This window comes from Pteronotus mesoamericanus, unplaced genomic scaffold (genome assembly GCF_021234165.1).
Source record: "Pteronotus mesoamericanus isolate MK-2021 breed Mesoamerican mustached bat unplaced genomic scaffold, CSHL_Meso_final scaffold_31, whole genome shotgun sequence".
In the NCBI taxonomy this organism is placed as follows: domain Eukaryota; kingdom Metazoa; phylum Chordata; class Mammalia; order Chiroptera; family Mormoopidae; genus Pteronotus; species Pteronotus mesoamericanus.
Genome location: NW_026555312.1, coordinates 6,031,270 through 6,047,223, shown reverse-complemented (window position 1 = coordinate 6,047,223; position 15,954 = coordinate 6,031,270). Strand labels below are relative to the sequence as shown.

General features: G+C 45.2%; 1 protein-coding gene across 1 annotated transcript in view; it reads left to right on the top strand.

The window, feature by feature from the left end:
• The window catches only part of BCAR3 (BCAR3 adaptor protein, NSP family member), a 104,265-nt gene that overhangs the window by 23,730 nt on the left and 64,581 nt on the right, over positions 1-15,954 (top strand). The window contains exon 3 of the mRNA XM_054592155.1: positions 5,444-5,483. Coding sequence (XP_054448130.1) covers positions 5,444-5,483 — 40 coding nt within the window. The remainder of the gene's footprint in view (positions 1-5,443; positions 5,484-15,954) is intronic.

Here is a 15,954-nt window from a genome sequence, read left to right as displayed (position 1 = left end):
CCTTGTCACAGGTCCCCTCATAACGTCACACCAACAACAGGATTCCTTATGTCAGATCCCACTCTGCAAATCAGGTCCACTCAGATAATTGCCATGTTTTAATATCAGCTGATTTGGGACTTGAATTACATCTGCAAAATCCCCTCATAGCAGTATTTAGGTTAGTGTTTGACTCGCCAGGGGATGGGAATCTGGGGGTGGAGGGGAGCTTCAGAATTCTGCCCACCATGGTGGGGTTGGAGAGCTTGCTGGGCTCACACCAACCTGGGCCTCAAAGGCCACGCTGAGGACGTCAGTGTTTTGTTCCAAGCAGACGGGAGCAGTTAGAGGGATCCTGAGCAGGGGGTAATCTGACTGAGTAAGGATCGCTCTGGCCGCTGTGTGAAGGCTGTGGAGCTGGGATGGTGTTTTAGGGTTCAGGTGAGAGCTGACGGTGTCCTGGACTAAGGTGGACTTAAACTCCTGAGCACTCATGGTTCCCCGATGTACCATATTGTCTCTCTTGCGCCCCCATGTGTTTGCACACACCTCTTGCTGCCTGGGCATTCCTCATCACCACCTACCCCACAGCTTCTCCACTGGGACAGGTCCGCACTCAGCACTCAAAACTTACCTCAGATGTTGTGGAAAGGCCGCCCCATGGCATTTCTCTCCCTGACACCTCTCTCCAGCTTGAGTTGTTTGGATGTTTTGCTCTGTCTCCCCCACTTGCCTGAGATTTCTCTGAGAACAGGAGTTGTCCTGGACTCCTGTGTTTCCACTGTCTGGCCTAGTGTGTGGCATGTTGTAGATGCTTGATAGTATTTGTGGTATGCATGTAAGAACCATGGAAGGTGCTGGGCATAAAACAGAGACGTCAGCATTCTTGGGCTGCTCACCTTGTGGAGGGAGAGATCATGTATGAATAAATAGACAATGCAGTGACCTGGAATGCAAACACCAGGCCACATGTGCCAATTCTGGGAATTCCTAGTGTGTAAGGATTTGAAAGGGAACATTGATTCTACACAATCTGAAATAGATGCATCTGGTTTCTCACATTCCTCCATTACATGAAAATAATCATTTTATTACTGGTGATTCCTTTTTACATTATATCTAAAAGGACATTAGTTTGGCAACCTGTTAGCCGTTACTTTATTCTGTAACATTTAAAGATGCAAACATTCATTCATTTTAAGACAAACATAGGATATTTCCTTCTTTATCTGTATTCCAACCACTTAGAAAAGACCTGTTAGTGAAAATTTTGCTTGGGTATTCTAGATGGAGAGCCTCTTAGCTCAAAACAGCAAAAACACTTAAAGATCAAGGGTCCTTCTAAGAGAGAGGAAATTATTAACCTGGTCGCAGATGAGAAACAAACCAAAATAATAAGTATATCATTTCCATGACTCCCAACTAGACATCCCTCAATACAAACTTAAGAAAGTGGGATAGTGGAAAGAATGATTTAACTGGAATAAACACAGTGATGTTATTTAAAACTTAATAAACTAAAGAACGAAATGACGGGGGAGTCCGGTTTCGCCCGCCACGTTCCTGCAGGCTGTGGACCGCGCACAGGGCAGCGGGCCTGGCAGAGGGCTGTGGGCGCCGGCCAGACTCCAGCTGTAAAGAGAGACGCACACAGCATCACAGATTCACATGGGTGGGGATTCATTTTTAAAAAATGTTTTAAACCCTTTTTATTTATATTGCCAAGTTCCTCTGTTTGTTTTCTAGTGATCTCTGTTGGAGAATATAAATCTGTGGTTCAAGGAGTGTTTGCTGCAGTCTTGTATGAATAATTGGATATTCTATTTCAAATTAGAGGCCGGGGCTACAGGGCCAACTGCTGTGTTTTCTAGCTCATGTCTTCCTGGTTAGCTGGGATCGGGCAGCGATCTGAGAAAGGAGACCCAACACTTCTGCGTTTAAATATAATTTTAATTTGGTTCAAGGCAATGATTTTTAAAGCTTTTGGATTTGTAACACACCCACTTGATTTTATTTACACTCCTTATATTCCCTCCCTTGTGTCTCTATAAAGGATGAGGAGGAGACTATGAGGACCCCCTGGGGCACCCTTGGAGTCCCGAACCACAGCGCTAGAGCCTGCGGATCCCCCCCCTCCCCCCCCCGCCCCCCCCCCCCGCTCCCCCGCTCTCCTAACAGAATGAACAGGGCTCCCTTAGCGGAGTTCGTATCGGGGCAGGGGCAAAAGGGGACTTCAGTTCATCCCTAAGCAGTGCCTTTGGTTTCCTTCTCTTCTGCCAAGGCAGCGTGTGTGATGGGAGATCAAACAGGAATGGGGGAGGTCATCCAAGGGTGCAGGGGCACTTGGGAGAACACCCAGGCTCCTGGATACCAGGGTCTCCGGGCGGGAGAGCAGGGTGGCGTGAAGAGCACAGGCCTGCTTGGAGGTCACCCCGCCTGTGAGTGGGGACCCTGCCAACTGCAGCCAGCACAGTGCCTTGCCTGGTCCCTGTCAGTTATCCCACCGCCTTCCCTAAAGAGTTTGAGGGGTTTCCCCTGAGAGAGTTTACAGGTACATTTCTAGAGAAAGGGAGAGAGGGACATTTGAGCTTTCAAATGTGAAAGGAAAAGGAGTTTATAGCTAAATCTGGTGAGAAGAGCACATCCTGGACAAAATTCTAAAAAGAATTTACCAAGAGAATGACATTTGAGTACCTAATAAAAAGAGAGTTAAAATTGCAAATTATGACTATATGGTCTTGCTATTTGGCAGGCATTTTCCCCCAAAATGAGTGAAATGAAACTCAAAAAAAATATTTAATAGTGTTAGCCGCCAATGAAAAAATTCAAGCTTTCAAGTGAAAATTAGAACTTTGGAAAACTTGTACCCTCTACCATGAGCTTAACACTTTCCAATACTTAATATAACTACTTCTGATGAGATCAATGATGATAACATGTAGTTCTTTTTTTTTAATATTATAACGAATTCGTTCAAAATCGAGAAGATCTGCATAACTCAATGAACCAGTTTTGGCTAGAGTAGGGTTTACAGAATCACACGTGGATTAAAAGGTCCATTCAAAGTGCAAGACAGATGCAAAAGAGCAAGAGATATGGTTTCAGGTTCCACATTACAACCAATTTTTAAGAAGCCACACCTTGTCATGTTTGGTACAGGATCAAAGAAGAATATCCATAAGACCTCAAAAGTCTATTAAAAATCTTCCCCACTTGCAGGTTCAGTCTCCAATCGGGGCACGCACAAGAGGCAACTGATTGATGTTTCTCTCCTTCCCTTCCCCCCCTCTCTATAAATAAATTAATAACTCCCCGATTTTCCAATTAAATATCTGTATGAGGATGGATTTTCTTCATTCATTTCAACCAAGATATATCTACTTGAGTATAAAAATAAATATGAGAATTCAGCTTTTACTAAGCCAGACATTTACAAAGATTTGTAAAAATGTGAGACAATGTTACTCTTCTCATCACTGAAATTCTGTTTTTTACAAAAATGTTATTTATGCAAACATAATGGTTTTCTTTTTAAAATAGGAATTGATAAATAAAAAATTTCTCAGTTTCAGTTTGTTATCAATAATCAGTAGATATAATCCACATGAACAAAAGCTCTTTGGGGTCCCCAGTAATTTGGAGCATAGAGAAATCCTGAGACCAGAAACATTTGAGAACCATTGATGTGAACAGCACACGCCTCTACTGTTTATCCATGCATTTGGACATGTAATGTATTCATGCATCTCATGTGCATTTTTAAATGTATATAAAAATAGAAACTTGAGGAAGGTGAGAAACAGCACTTTGGCAGTTCTGACAGCTTTCAGCACTCCCAGGGCCAGACGATCAGCATAAGACTGCATGGCCTGTGGGCCTAAGATGTTAATTCAGTAGAAAACCAAGGGTTCAAGAACTTGAAGGGAAGTGACACGGCCAAAGTGCTGCTGACAAAGTTCTTAGTCCCTGGCTGGGCAGTTCCACAGACACAAAGCCTGACGGCGTGGGCACGATGTCCAGAGTGACAGGGGAGCTGGGCACAGCAGACAGGCTCAGCAGCTTCGGGGGAAATACGCCTGATGTTTTTTCAAAAAACACAAAAACAACAAAAAACAGGCCTGATAAAGGAACACCAAAGACTGATTTACACCCCTCTTTAATGGGAAGGCACCCAGGGACAGTGAGCTGAAGCTCTTCTCAGACCCTTTGGTTCTCTATAAAGGGACTCATTTCAGAACCTAACCCGTGCGCGCCGAGAGGAGCCCGCCGGATGCGAGCCCGCCTCTCGCGTGTGCCCTGTGCGCAACCCCACATGGCCAGTCACACCAGGGCAGGGGTGGCATTGGGAGTTGGAGCCGCTTCCACCGCAAGCTGGTCATGGCTCTGAGCTGTGGCTTTGCTGCTCCTGTTCTAGGGAGTAGTGCTGCAGTTCCCTGGGTCGCTCCATGCCCGGGAGGCATCCAGACCTGCTGTGGGTGTCCCCTGCCTTCAGCTGGGTGCGGTCTTTGTGGAGATACGCGAAGACTCCACTTTAAAAAGACTAGTCTTACAGGCTTCAGAGCCGTGTGTCCCTTCAAAACGATCATGCGTGTGCAGGAATGAGTTTCGAAGCCTAAGTCTCTGAAGGCAGCTGTCTTTTCACATCCTCTATTGGGGGGCCACCTTGCTATAACTGTGCAAGCACTGAGAACATCAGCTTTCCCATCTCCCCATCCTTTCCTTTGCCTTAGTCAGATCCTCTTCCGCTTTCTATAATAAGTCAGCATCCTCAGCGCCACGGCTGCTGTTTACTTTTAATTGTCTGGTCAGTCCTAGCATTTTAGTATGATAGATACAGTAGGCAGGACATGGGGAAAGAAACAATAACTGGGCACCGAAGGAAATTAGGGTTAATTGCTCAGCTTGACACCAGGAGTGGGTGGGCAATCGAGTCAGCAGTAAAAAAGAGAAATATGTGGTTTAGAAGCAGAACTGGGTACAAGGCTCCTTCCTCTCACCCTGCTGGGCGACCTTGGGCCACCACTTCGCCTACCTGAGGCTTCCTTTACTTCTGTCAAACTGGATGGAATGCAGCTGCCTGGTCCAAACTGCTGCACATTTGGGCCCCCAGCCCTGCTGTGCTCCCACCTCTGTCCTCCCTGAAGTACTTCGCTTCAGGCTTTAAGACTGATTTTTATACCCTAGTGAATCTAGAATTACCGCATATAAATAGTCTAACATTTGGAGCCTGAATGCAACAGTAAAGTATGTAGAGCTTCTAGATTGACGTCATGGTGTATCCTACCCCCCACCCCACCCAACACACACCATGAAAGGAATCTCTGTCCTAACTTCCTGGGTATTGTCTGGGAGGTGGGCCCTACTTAATAATTTGAATTTGGGTGAAAGAATGTTGGATACACTTTACTCACTGCAAGCATACATTGTTCCCAATTGTTCTCATATTTGTATTTTCTCTTTTCAGGGATCAGCATCTTCTGGACCCAACTCTGGAGTATGTGAAGGTAGGAAACCAGGATTTAGCATGTAATCAGGACCCTATGTAATGAATTTCCCATTTTTAACACAGCGTTGCCAGATAACACTGTGGTCTGGCTTGTGCAGGAAGCTGGTCAGATTGAAACAACCAGGAGGTAATTCGACTGTTTTCGGCCTTTAGTAAACTTTGAGGGAGGCTTAACCTCCTCCCAAGTAGGTCTACAGCCTTTTCCCCATTATATGAAACTCTTAGGGCCAGATGTGTTTTAAAATTCAGAATTTTTAAGGACATGAAATATGGGGGGGCGGGGGTGTATCTCACTCCCAAAGGGATATAGGTTCACTACCCCATAATCAAACTCAGCATTTCAGCAGTGAAATGTAAGAATATTTACCCAAAATGGGATAAATAGACAACAAGTGATTTTATGTAGTTAGGTCATGTTTTGCCACCAAATGAGGTCAGGTTTCTTTGCCAGCCAAATGAGCTATTTTAAAAATTCCAATTTTCAGAGATTTTTGGAGGCTTGAATGACAGGGGAGGAATTGTGAACCTCTGTTTATATTCGGCGTAGGACTGAAGGCACCCTGAGGTTTTCTGAGTCTTTCCCTTCTTCTCCACAGCCACCCCCTTGTTCAGTGGCTAATGTGGAAGCGTCAGCTGTGGTAGTACCTTACTTTCCCGTGGGGCTGACATTCAGCGCTTCTAAATGGTCAGCGCTTCGAAACAATGTTTTCCTTCTGAGCTAAGAGAAAAGATGCTTTTCACTTCTTCCCTCTGTGCCCCACACCATTTTTCGAGCGTGTATGTTGGCTTTATTTGAGTTTTGAAAACTGTAATTAAAGAGAATTCTGATTTGTCATACTTAGTTTCTTCATTTACAACATCACATATTAATAGCTTTCTTTCCTTATAAAATTAAAATTAGTTTTTAAAATTATAATATGAAGAGGAAGACAGACAATTTTGTAAAAGAAATTAGCAACTGTCAGGAATTGCTTGGTTATAAGCCACAGAAACCCATTTCATCACTTTAAGCAAAACAGAAACATTTAAGGGAGGTGTGGAAGCCTAGCACAGGGAGTATAGAGAACGATACTGATTTTTAGAAATCACGGCATGAGTTAGGACTTCAGGTGCTTGCCTCTGAGGAGCCGCCATCGTCTTCGTTATTCTGAGAGCAGCATCCCTCTTTGGGGATATTTAGGCCTGTCGCTCTTCGTGTGCCTGTGCCTGCCCCAGGGTATTGGCGCGTCTTTCCTTGAGACCAGAGGTTGGACGGTGCAGGAGGGAGCTCTAGTAGAACTGCTTGGTCACTCGAGCCGTCATCCCAAAGTTTGTTGGGATGGAGATGGGTATTATTTTCCCCCCTCATAAGCCCATGCTATGACTGAGCTATCGTTTCCCTGGAGCAAATACATAGTCCTAGGCCAGCAGGGCTACCACGTCAGGATCTGGCCAGGGCTTTGTAAGTGATGCGTCCACCTCCCTCCTGGAAGCCTCACATGTGCTTTTGGGCAGGTCGTGCACTGCAAAGCATTAGGGGACACTGTTCCCACAGACCAGTTTGACCTGACCACAGCATGAAGAAATGTGCCCGAGAATTATACAGTGTGCAAATCACAGCAGCTCTTTAAAATTCACTCCCTGCCATGTTTCAGAAATTGGCTCTCTCCCACTGCAGACTCACTCGCTGTGCTCAGCAAGCATACCCCCTCCCCTTACTTCAATAACTCAGCTTTTTCTTTTACAAAAGTCCAAACCTTTTAAGATAATCCAGTGATGAATTCTAAAGCTAAACATAGACTCTGGAGTGGCCTGTTTTAGTATTGTCTAAGCCATTGCATCTCACTCATGAATGTCGGCCTTTGTGCCTTGAGTCATGTCCACTAAGGAGCAATTGGGGTCACCGGTGGCTTCTGCCTAGCTGGGCTCTCCCTGCCTCCTGGCAGCGAGATGTGAAGGAGTGGCTCTTGGTGACTCCAGGGTACACTCCTTTCCAAGGACTTGCTGAGGTGTTCTGAAGGTTGCTCTTTGTTCCTATGTCTGAATCTGGGGGGATAAATGAAGTGTCCCTCCTGGGTGCATCACAGATTCTTACTTTCTGACTTTGCCCTTGGTTTCAAGGGATGGCATGGGGACTCGTTGGGGGAAGGTGAGGCGTTCCCACTTGCCTCTATGGGCACCAAAGCTCTGAGAACATGTTTATAGAGGCCTTTGACCTCAAGGTCCAAGTGGCTCCCTGTGTCCGTCTTCCTGGGCCAGCACAGCCCCGTCCAACCATTTCTCAGCCTCAGTTGCCCTCTCCAACCTGGCTGATGGGAGTCCATGCCGCAACGGCCTTGCAAATCCGAGTCAGCTGGAGCCTAGTGACTGGAGGGGGCTGAAGACAATCGAGCGAGGCAAGAGAGTTGTAGATAAAGTGGGATTCAGTGTGGCCTTCCTAACTTTGATGTTCCTTCCCTACAATCCTCTTGTGTACATAATGCCTCTTGGGCATGGAAAGAAGTAGAGATTCTATGTTACATCATGTAGTAAAATATTTTACATCATGTAGGACCCACCTGACAAAGTCAGATTTATCAGCCTAATGAACAAAAGTGAAGATGCCGAACTTTTAGGGACCCACTGTGACATCGCAAGGGTGGGTGGTCACTGAGTCTCATCCCTGCAGCAGTTCTCCTGTTGGGAGCTCTGGTCCCAGGTTTCCCTCTGTGCGTCTTCAAATGCCTTTCTTCTTTCCATTGGAGACTTGCTACCCATCTTCACCTGCCTTTCCCAGGGCCCAGACATAAGAGAGCAACCTGGGACCGCGTCGCGCCTTGGCCCTGCGGGAGAGGAGGCTCTCGGCTGAAGCATAACAAGTGGGGCAAATGGGGCTGCAGGTTGCGGCAGGAGAATGAGGGGTAGAGAATGAATCCAAAATTCAGTTCTGTCCAGTTTGTACTCTGTGTCCTCCTGGCACTCTGTGCGCTTTGTACTGCAGCACATAATGCAGTGTGAAAGGACCCGTCCCTGGTTGCTAGGCTACCGGTAGCTCCTCTGTGCATGGAATGGAGGGGACTGTGCAGGCTGGGCAACCCGGGGCTGTTCGGTGGTTCTTTCCCCTCAGCAGGGGGTCCGGGGCACAGGCTCCTCCCCTGCTGGGGCCTCAAGAGCCCTAGACCCACCCCGTTGAACTCTATGTTTGGATGGGATAAGAAAATCGGGAGAGATCCACAGAGCTGGTGATGTAGGGATCTCGTTCTCCACAGTTTCTCTCTCTTTAATCCTGACCGTTAGACAGGGGACTTTTATATTTCTTTTTTCCCCACTTTTTCCTTGTTTTCTAGCCCTCTTCTCTCCTCACATTTTTTTCCTCACAGCAACTTAAAACAGGATCATCTTGAAACTCTTTGATTATAACTGTTTTGTATAATCATGAGGTCCCTCTCTGTAGCCTAATGTAATTGACTCTCTTCTGCTGTGTCTGAAAGAAACCACTCCCTCCCAGTTGGAAAGCAGAAACCCCACAGCGGCTCCACCTTCCTCCTGCACCTTAGTTGCTCCTGACTAGTTCGTGGTGTGCCGCTCTGGAATTTTCCTCTGCATACCTAGTATACCTTACCCTAGATAAAACCAACTTTTTTTTTTAAATGGAGGAAATAGCTCTAGGGAATAATTGTGTAGTAGAATTTACCTTCTGGGCTGCTTTCCCTGCTTAGTGCCCCCCATTTGGTTTTTGCCACATTTTTACCCCCATGAAAATTTGATGAAATCATTGTACTAAAATGTGAATAAATGGTAACAGTCTCCAGTAGGAGACTCCCAAATTAACGCCCCCCCTCCCAAATCCCCAGGAGGGGAGCATGGCCCACACTGTTCAAAGAGCAGCGTGACCTCAAACTGACCACCGTCTCTCTGTGGGTTCCACCTTTTCCACAACAAGAAACCAGGGGTGGACCAATGTCCCTACTTGTTTAACATGTTTAAGCTCCTCTCTGCCTGTGATAGGCTGAAGGGGAAGGTTCCTTAGCAAATAGGAAGGGTTTTTTTGTTTTTGTTTTTGTTTTTATTAATCTGTCACTCCTGGTCATAAAATTGCCATATTGAGAGGAACAAGAGTGAGGGGCATTTCATGTTGAATCTCAGACATTAAGACCAATTAAGAATCTGACAGATGGTTGCCCACCCATCCCATTACCTCAAAGGACTGGCCAAAGTACCCCCAACACTCCTACAATTGCTATTGTGATCACCATGCTTTTACTTTTGTAACCCCTTCTCCAATCTATGAAAGCTACTTTCTTTTTTCACTCTTTGTCATTTTCCTGCGGCTACTTCTTAAAGCTTTGGGAATTTCCCTCCCACTCCACCCCACACCAAATTTTATAAATTTATGTTATTTCCTATCTCTTTCTCCTCTATACCTATCTTCTTTTTAGAGTGAAGATTCTAATCTCCTTCTAGTTTCTTCATATACAAGACTTAGTCATTTTAACGAAGAGTCTCTTTTCTGGGAATGGTTTAAAAGTGTATGTTTTGGGGGAGGAGGTGATTAACTAGGGCAGAGCTGGGTGATTTTTCATGTAGAAGAAATGTTTATTCTAGATTTTTCATTTTCAAATAAGTTGTCCTTAAGAAAGATAAATGGGAAGATGTAGCAAAGTAGAAATGACTGTTCTTTTAAATTAGCCAAGATGCAGGCAAGCCGCTGTTCGTGCTGGGGCTGTGGACAAAGGCCTGCTCTCCGGGGGACTGCAGTTAGCAAGTGTGGGACAGAATGCCGCCTTTTGTCCCTGGCTAGCTTCCTAGGGAAGGAATATCCTTGCTATTGTAGTTCGCCTGGGTGGATTCCTGCTAGAACCACTTGTGTACTTTCATAAAATGATTTGCAGTTTCTGAGCTCCTTTTCAGGTCAGAAGAGGGGACAGGACTGGACCCATTATCCTGAGTGGGGACCAGCACCCTTCGATATGCCCTTTCTCCAGAGGGGGCATGAGCAGCTCAGGAGCCTAGAGCCACTGAGAAATCAGTGCTTTATGGGGTTAACACTTTGCAAATATTCTTTCCAAGAGGCTCTTATAGACATGACAGACTGCCCAAGGCTCAGATCTCAGCAAGGCCCTTCCTGCCGTTGGCTGGAGCTGCATTAGGTCACCCAGCAGATTAAAAGAGGAGCAATTATGTGAATTCCAGCGCCAAGAATAAGTGCCCTGGTTGTGGGAGACCTGGGGGTGGGGGGGTGCAGCATGACTTCAGCTCCCCCTTTGTGCTCAAGATGGCCGCAGCCATGGTCACGGTTAAATAGCTGTCTTTGAGGAAAGCCTTTTCTTCCAACAGGCCAGTCTGCTCTGAATTAGCCAGCTAACAAAGTCATGAAAGGAACTTACAAAAACAATGGCACGCTGTACATTCCGTGAGATTTTAACAAGTTATATGAACCAAATAGTGGCCTGATTGGCTGGCCCTGCAGGTTTCTGCCTCAGCGTGCACATCCACAGAGCCAGCAGCGTCCCCTGTGGGACCAGGTCCAACTCTGCCGGAGGCGAATGTGAAACAGCCGCCCCACCGCCGCCCCCCCCACCCCCAGCCCCGGGGCTCGCAGGCAGAGGAACGAACTTCAGCTTCTCCTACTGCACCCCAGCAACATGCTCTGCAAATATTCTTGGGAAGTTTAATGTTACTACGGTTATTAAAAACTGCTGAGGCAGGATAGGAAGACAAGAATAAGGTTAGAGGATATTCATTGAATGAGCCCCTCATTCAGTGGAACCTTATCTTATGGGTCTGTGAAAAGGTGGCCACTTAGAAAAAATAAAACCTTATCGTGAAAACATATGCCCACCTAAAAATCTGTACGTGAGTGTTTATAGTGACATTATTTATAATTGACAAAAACTGGAAACAACTCAAATGCCCTTCAGGGGGCGAATGGATGAACTGTAGCACACCCACACCGTGGCACACTGCTCAGCCACCAGAAGGAATGGACTGTTGGACATGTATAAACACTTGCAGTGACAGAAAACAGATAAGTGGTTAGAAAAAGGGTAAGCGGAGAGGGTGGCTGCCAAAGAGAATGGGGAACTTTTGGGGATAATAGAAATACCTTGATTGTGGTTGTTTCAAAGCTCATAGAACTGTACTTAAAAGGGTAACTCTTACTGTGTGCAAATTATACCTCACTGAGCCTGACTTTTTAAAAACAAGCTAAAACCTTATATTTTTAGCCCTTAAGTGTTGCCAAATTTCTGATTTTTGGATGGGCCACATCAGACTGCTGATCACACAGAGGAAGTGCTGAGCTGTGCTGCATTGGTTCGTTCAGTAGAGTCCTGAGCATGGACCGCGTGTTCGTAATTTTTCAGGGAAGTCAGGTGGTGAGGAGGGAGGTTTATCAAGAGCTTAACGTAAGGGAGTGGCAGTGGGAATGGAAAGCGAGGGCTGGAGGCCCTTTAGAGAAAGAATTAAGAGCCAATTTATTAGATGAGTTGACAGTTCCTGTTGGGACCTAAATGCAGGAGGTGAGGGAGAGGAAGCCGGGGTCAATTCCAGAGTCACATGAATGCCTGGCTTCTTGCCAGAAGCCAGTAAACTATTGCAGGGGAGGAGAGAAGATTTCCAATTGGAGGCCTTGTTACCACAATGTCATTGAATATATTAATTCATGAGCATTTGGGTATATCATTAGACAGGGGGGTTGGGGTGTTCAGCAAACTATAGCCCAAGGCCAAAGGTGGCCTGCCACATTTGCTGTATGGCTCTCAAGCTAAAAATTTATTGTATATTTTTCAATGTTTTTTAAAAAATCAAAAGATTGTGAAAATTATAAAATTCAAATTTCAAAGGGCAAAAAGTGTGACCGAAACACAGATATACCCATTCAACTGCATAGCGCCCCTATTATGGTGGAGCCGAGTAGTTGCAACAGAATGGGTGGCAAAGCCTGAAATATTGACCCTCCGGCCCTTTACAGGAAGGGTTTGGTGTTTGCTGACCCCTGCTCTAGACTGTGTGCTCATGCACTGTCCCTGTCTTGCCTCCCAATAATGCGTCATAGGCTTTCAATGGAAATTCCATCTTTTCATGCCTTCACTCCCGTGATGCAACCTTGCACCATCAACATCACTCTCACCCTGCCTGATGATATAGCAGCGAGTCCTTATGCAAACGCTGTGACCTTGCACAGTTAGAGACAGTGCTGTTGCAGCACTGCTCTATTTGTGCAATAGACCTATTTACTTGAAGCAGCCTCTCTCCCAGGGCCCATCACAGTTAGCATCTTCAGCCCTGCTGGTTGAACAGGTACTTGAATCCTGACTGCGCTTACCTGGGGCTTGTTGGGGTAACTCCTCAGGCCAGATACTGTTCTGCCTGTACAGCCTGAAAGAATTTTCTCTGTGTCCCAAGTCAGAAGTGAATTCTCCCAGGGCCTCTTGAAATTGATGGTTTGAATCAAGGTCAAACCCTGAGCTGCCCTCTGGAGGTGCTCGAAGGAGCCTGCTTCTAGCCTGTGAGTGGAACGAGGCCAGATTCACAATCCTATTCTATGCTGCAGCCTTCATTCTTGGCTGAAGAAAGAGGACTCCTCTGAAGTCCCAAACAGTATGCAAGGCGGTGAAGAGACTGGAAAACTAGCATGCAAGCAGGAATTGAAGCTGTGCTTCTGATCAGACTTAGCTTTATAATTGGACTTCAGAGCCCTCCCACGGGGCCTCTCTACCTCTAACCTCATCTTCCGCCATCCTCCTTAGTCACTACACTCTCCCATGGCAGCTTTTCCTACTGCCCCGGGGTCTTGGCCTTGGAAGGTTCTTTTGAGGTAGAACAGCTGAGTGGTTTGAAGTAAGTGCTAAGATGCTGTTGTGGGTGGTTGAATAATGTCTCCAAAAACAAGATATGTTGAGGTCTTAACCCCCCAGGACTTGTGACTATGGCCTTATTTGGAAATAAGGTCTTTGTAGATATGATCAAATTAAAATGAGATCATGCTAGATTAGGGTGGGCCCTAATCCAATGACTGTTGTCTTTATAAGAAGAGAGGAATTGAGACACAGAGACAAGGACACACAGGTAGAGTGCCACGTGACAACAGTGGCAGAGACTGGGGTTGATGCGTGCGCAGGCCTGCGAACACTGAGGATGGCCAGCAACCCCCACAAGCTGGGAGAGCAAAGAAGGGTCCTCTTCAGAGCCTTCAGGCAGAGTGCGGCCCTGCCAGCACCGTGGTTTTGGACTCCTAATTTTAGAAATATGAGCAAATAAATTTCTATTTTAAAGCCACCAAGTTTGTAGTAATTTGTTACAGCATCCCTAGGACACTAGCAAGATGCAAAGCCCTGTCTTAACCATTTCTTGGTTGTGTGCCTTTGAGCAAGCTTCTAAAATTCCCTGGATCTCAGCTTCCTTAACAGTAAATGGGAGAATGCAGGAATTAGATGACTTAATATACACAAATTTGTTAGCAAGTGCCTGACATGTAGCTAGTACTCAGTAAATGCTTGTTTAGTAAATACTACCCTACTTTTCTATGTGGCCGGTCCATCTTGACTCAGATTTCACAGCCTCAGAAAGTTCTTCCTGACCCCCTGCTAAAAGCAGCCTGCCTAGTCTTATATCTCCACATAACACTTGTCCAAATTTCCATTTGTTTATTTTAAGAAAACTAACTTCTCATTAGAATGTGAGTGCTGAGTGCAAGGACCTTCTCCTGTCCTCTTTATAAATAGAGAGTGGGGCAAAAAGAGGTTTACAGTTGTTTGTATGGAAAATAATACAATAATTAATATATAATAATACAAGATTAAACTCTGTGTACTTAAAGCTATAAACCTACTTCTGCCCCACCCTGTATTTAGTAACCGATTGATGACCACATACAACCAGATGCAAAGGGCATTTAAACTGAGAGATGAGGAAATGAGGTTCTTCCACAGATTTTAAGGTTTCCTAAAGCAAGTAACACTTATATTTCTAAGAGTTTTCTAGAAATTCTTCAGTGATTTTATTTCATGACAGAAAAAATACTCCCTACCTAACCTTAATCTATTTTCTTTTGCCATTCTGGTATCAAACAAACTGCAAGGTCACTGCCGTCACCTTAAATACGCACACTTTTAGGCAGACGTGTGCTTTAAAACGGGGAGTTACGGCAACCTCTGTGGCCCAGATCCATCGGCTCCTCAGGAGATCTTTTTTAAACTGAATTTATTGGGGTGATATTGGTTAACAAAACCATACAGGTTTCAAGTATACAACTCTGTAACACAACATCTGCACATGGCATTGTGTGTTCACCACACACAGTCAAGTCTCTTTCCACCACCATTTACCCCCACCTTTGCTCTCTGCCACCTCCCTCTACCCCCTTTCCCTCTGGTAATCACCGCACTGTTGTCTGTGTGTCTGGTTGTCTGCTTTACTTTTTATTTTTTGCTTAATCCCTTCACCTTTTTCACCCAATCCTCTACCCCCACCCCCCTCAGAGCTATCAGTTTGTTTTCTGTGTTTACGCATCTGTTTCTATTTTGTTTGTTTATTTTGTTCACTGGATTCCACATATAAGGGAAATCATACGGTGTTTGTCATTATCTGACTGGCGTATTTCACTCAGCATAATACTCTCCAGGTCCATCCGTCCTGTCATAAAGGGTAAATTTTGTTCTTTTTTTTTTTTTTCCTACAGCTGAGCAGTGTTCTACTGTGTAAATGTACCAGTTTTCCTATCCACTCATCTACTGATGAGCACTTGGGCTGTTTCCCAATCCTGGCTATTGTAAATAACGTTGCAATGAACATAGATCTTGTTATGGGGTCCCAGTAACTCTTCAGCCTCCAGGCTTTTTACATTGGAAGCATTTGTGGTTAAGCTCTGCCCTCTAGTGGTTACTATATGTCACAACAGTGCAGCATTTAACTGCAATTCAGTTTCTAAATATTCTGGGAGCTTTTAATATTAAATGTATAATAGTGTGCCACTAATTTTCTGTTCACAATTTCAGAACTAAGGGCTGTGTTTAAAGTGTATAAAAAGGCAAGTGGTTTTTTATTGACTTCATATGACAGATTAAAATATTCAAGGCATTTTATTATTAGAATTAATTGTCTAACATTCTTGGACAAAAAGCTTTAAGATGCTGTGATACAATATGTAGATTTTGTAGGGGGTTGGTATTGATTTGAAGTTTTACCTGTGGTAAACAAGAGCTTTCCTTTGAAAAACTATTTGAATTGTGATTTGACAACGGAAAAAATGGTAGCATGACAGGAAGGGAGCTGATACTGGGTGAGGCAGAAGACATTATCAACACATTAGGGATTCGTGGGGAAGACCCCATGCCTGTGGGACAGTGTGCGCCCACGCTGGCTGGAGCAGGACAGGGCAGCAGGAGAAGTCCCACCGGAAGAAAAGGGGCTCTCATGTCCCCTGAATGGGGGGAGAGTGAGGAAGTGAGGAAGCTTCAAGTGCTCTAGTTGATCTGAGATGGTCGAACTGTTAAGATATCAAGAAGGCT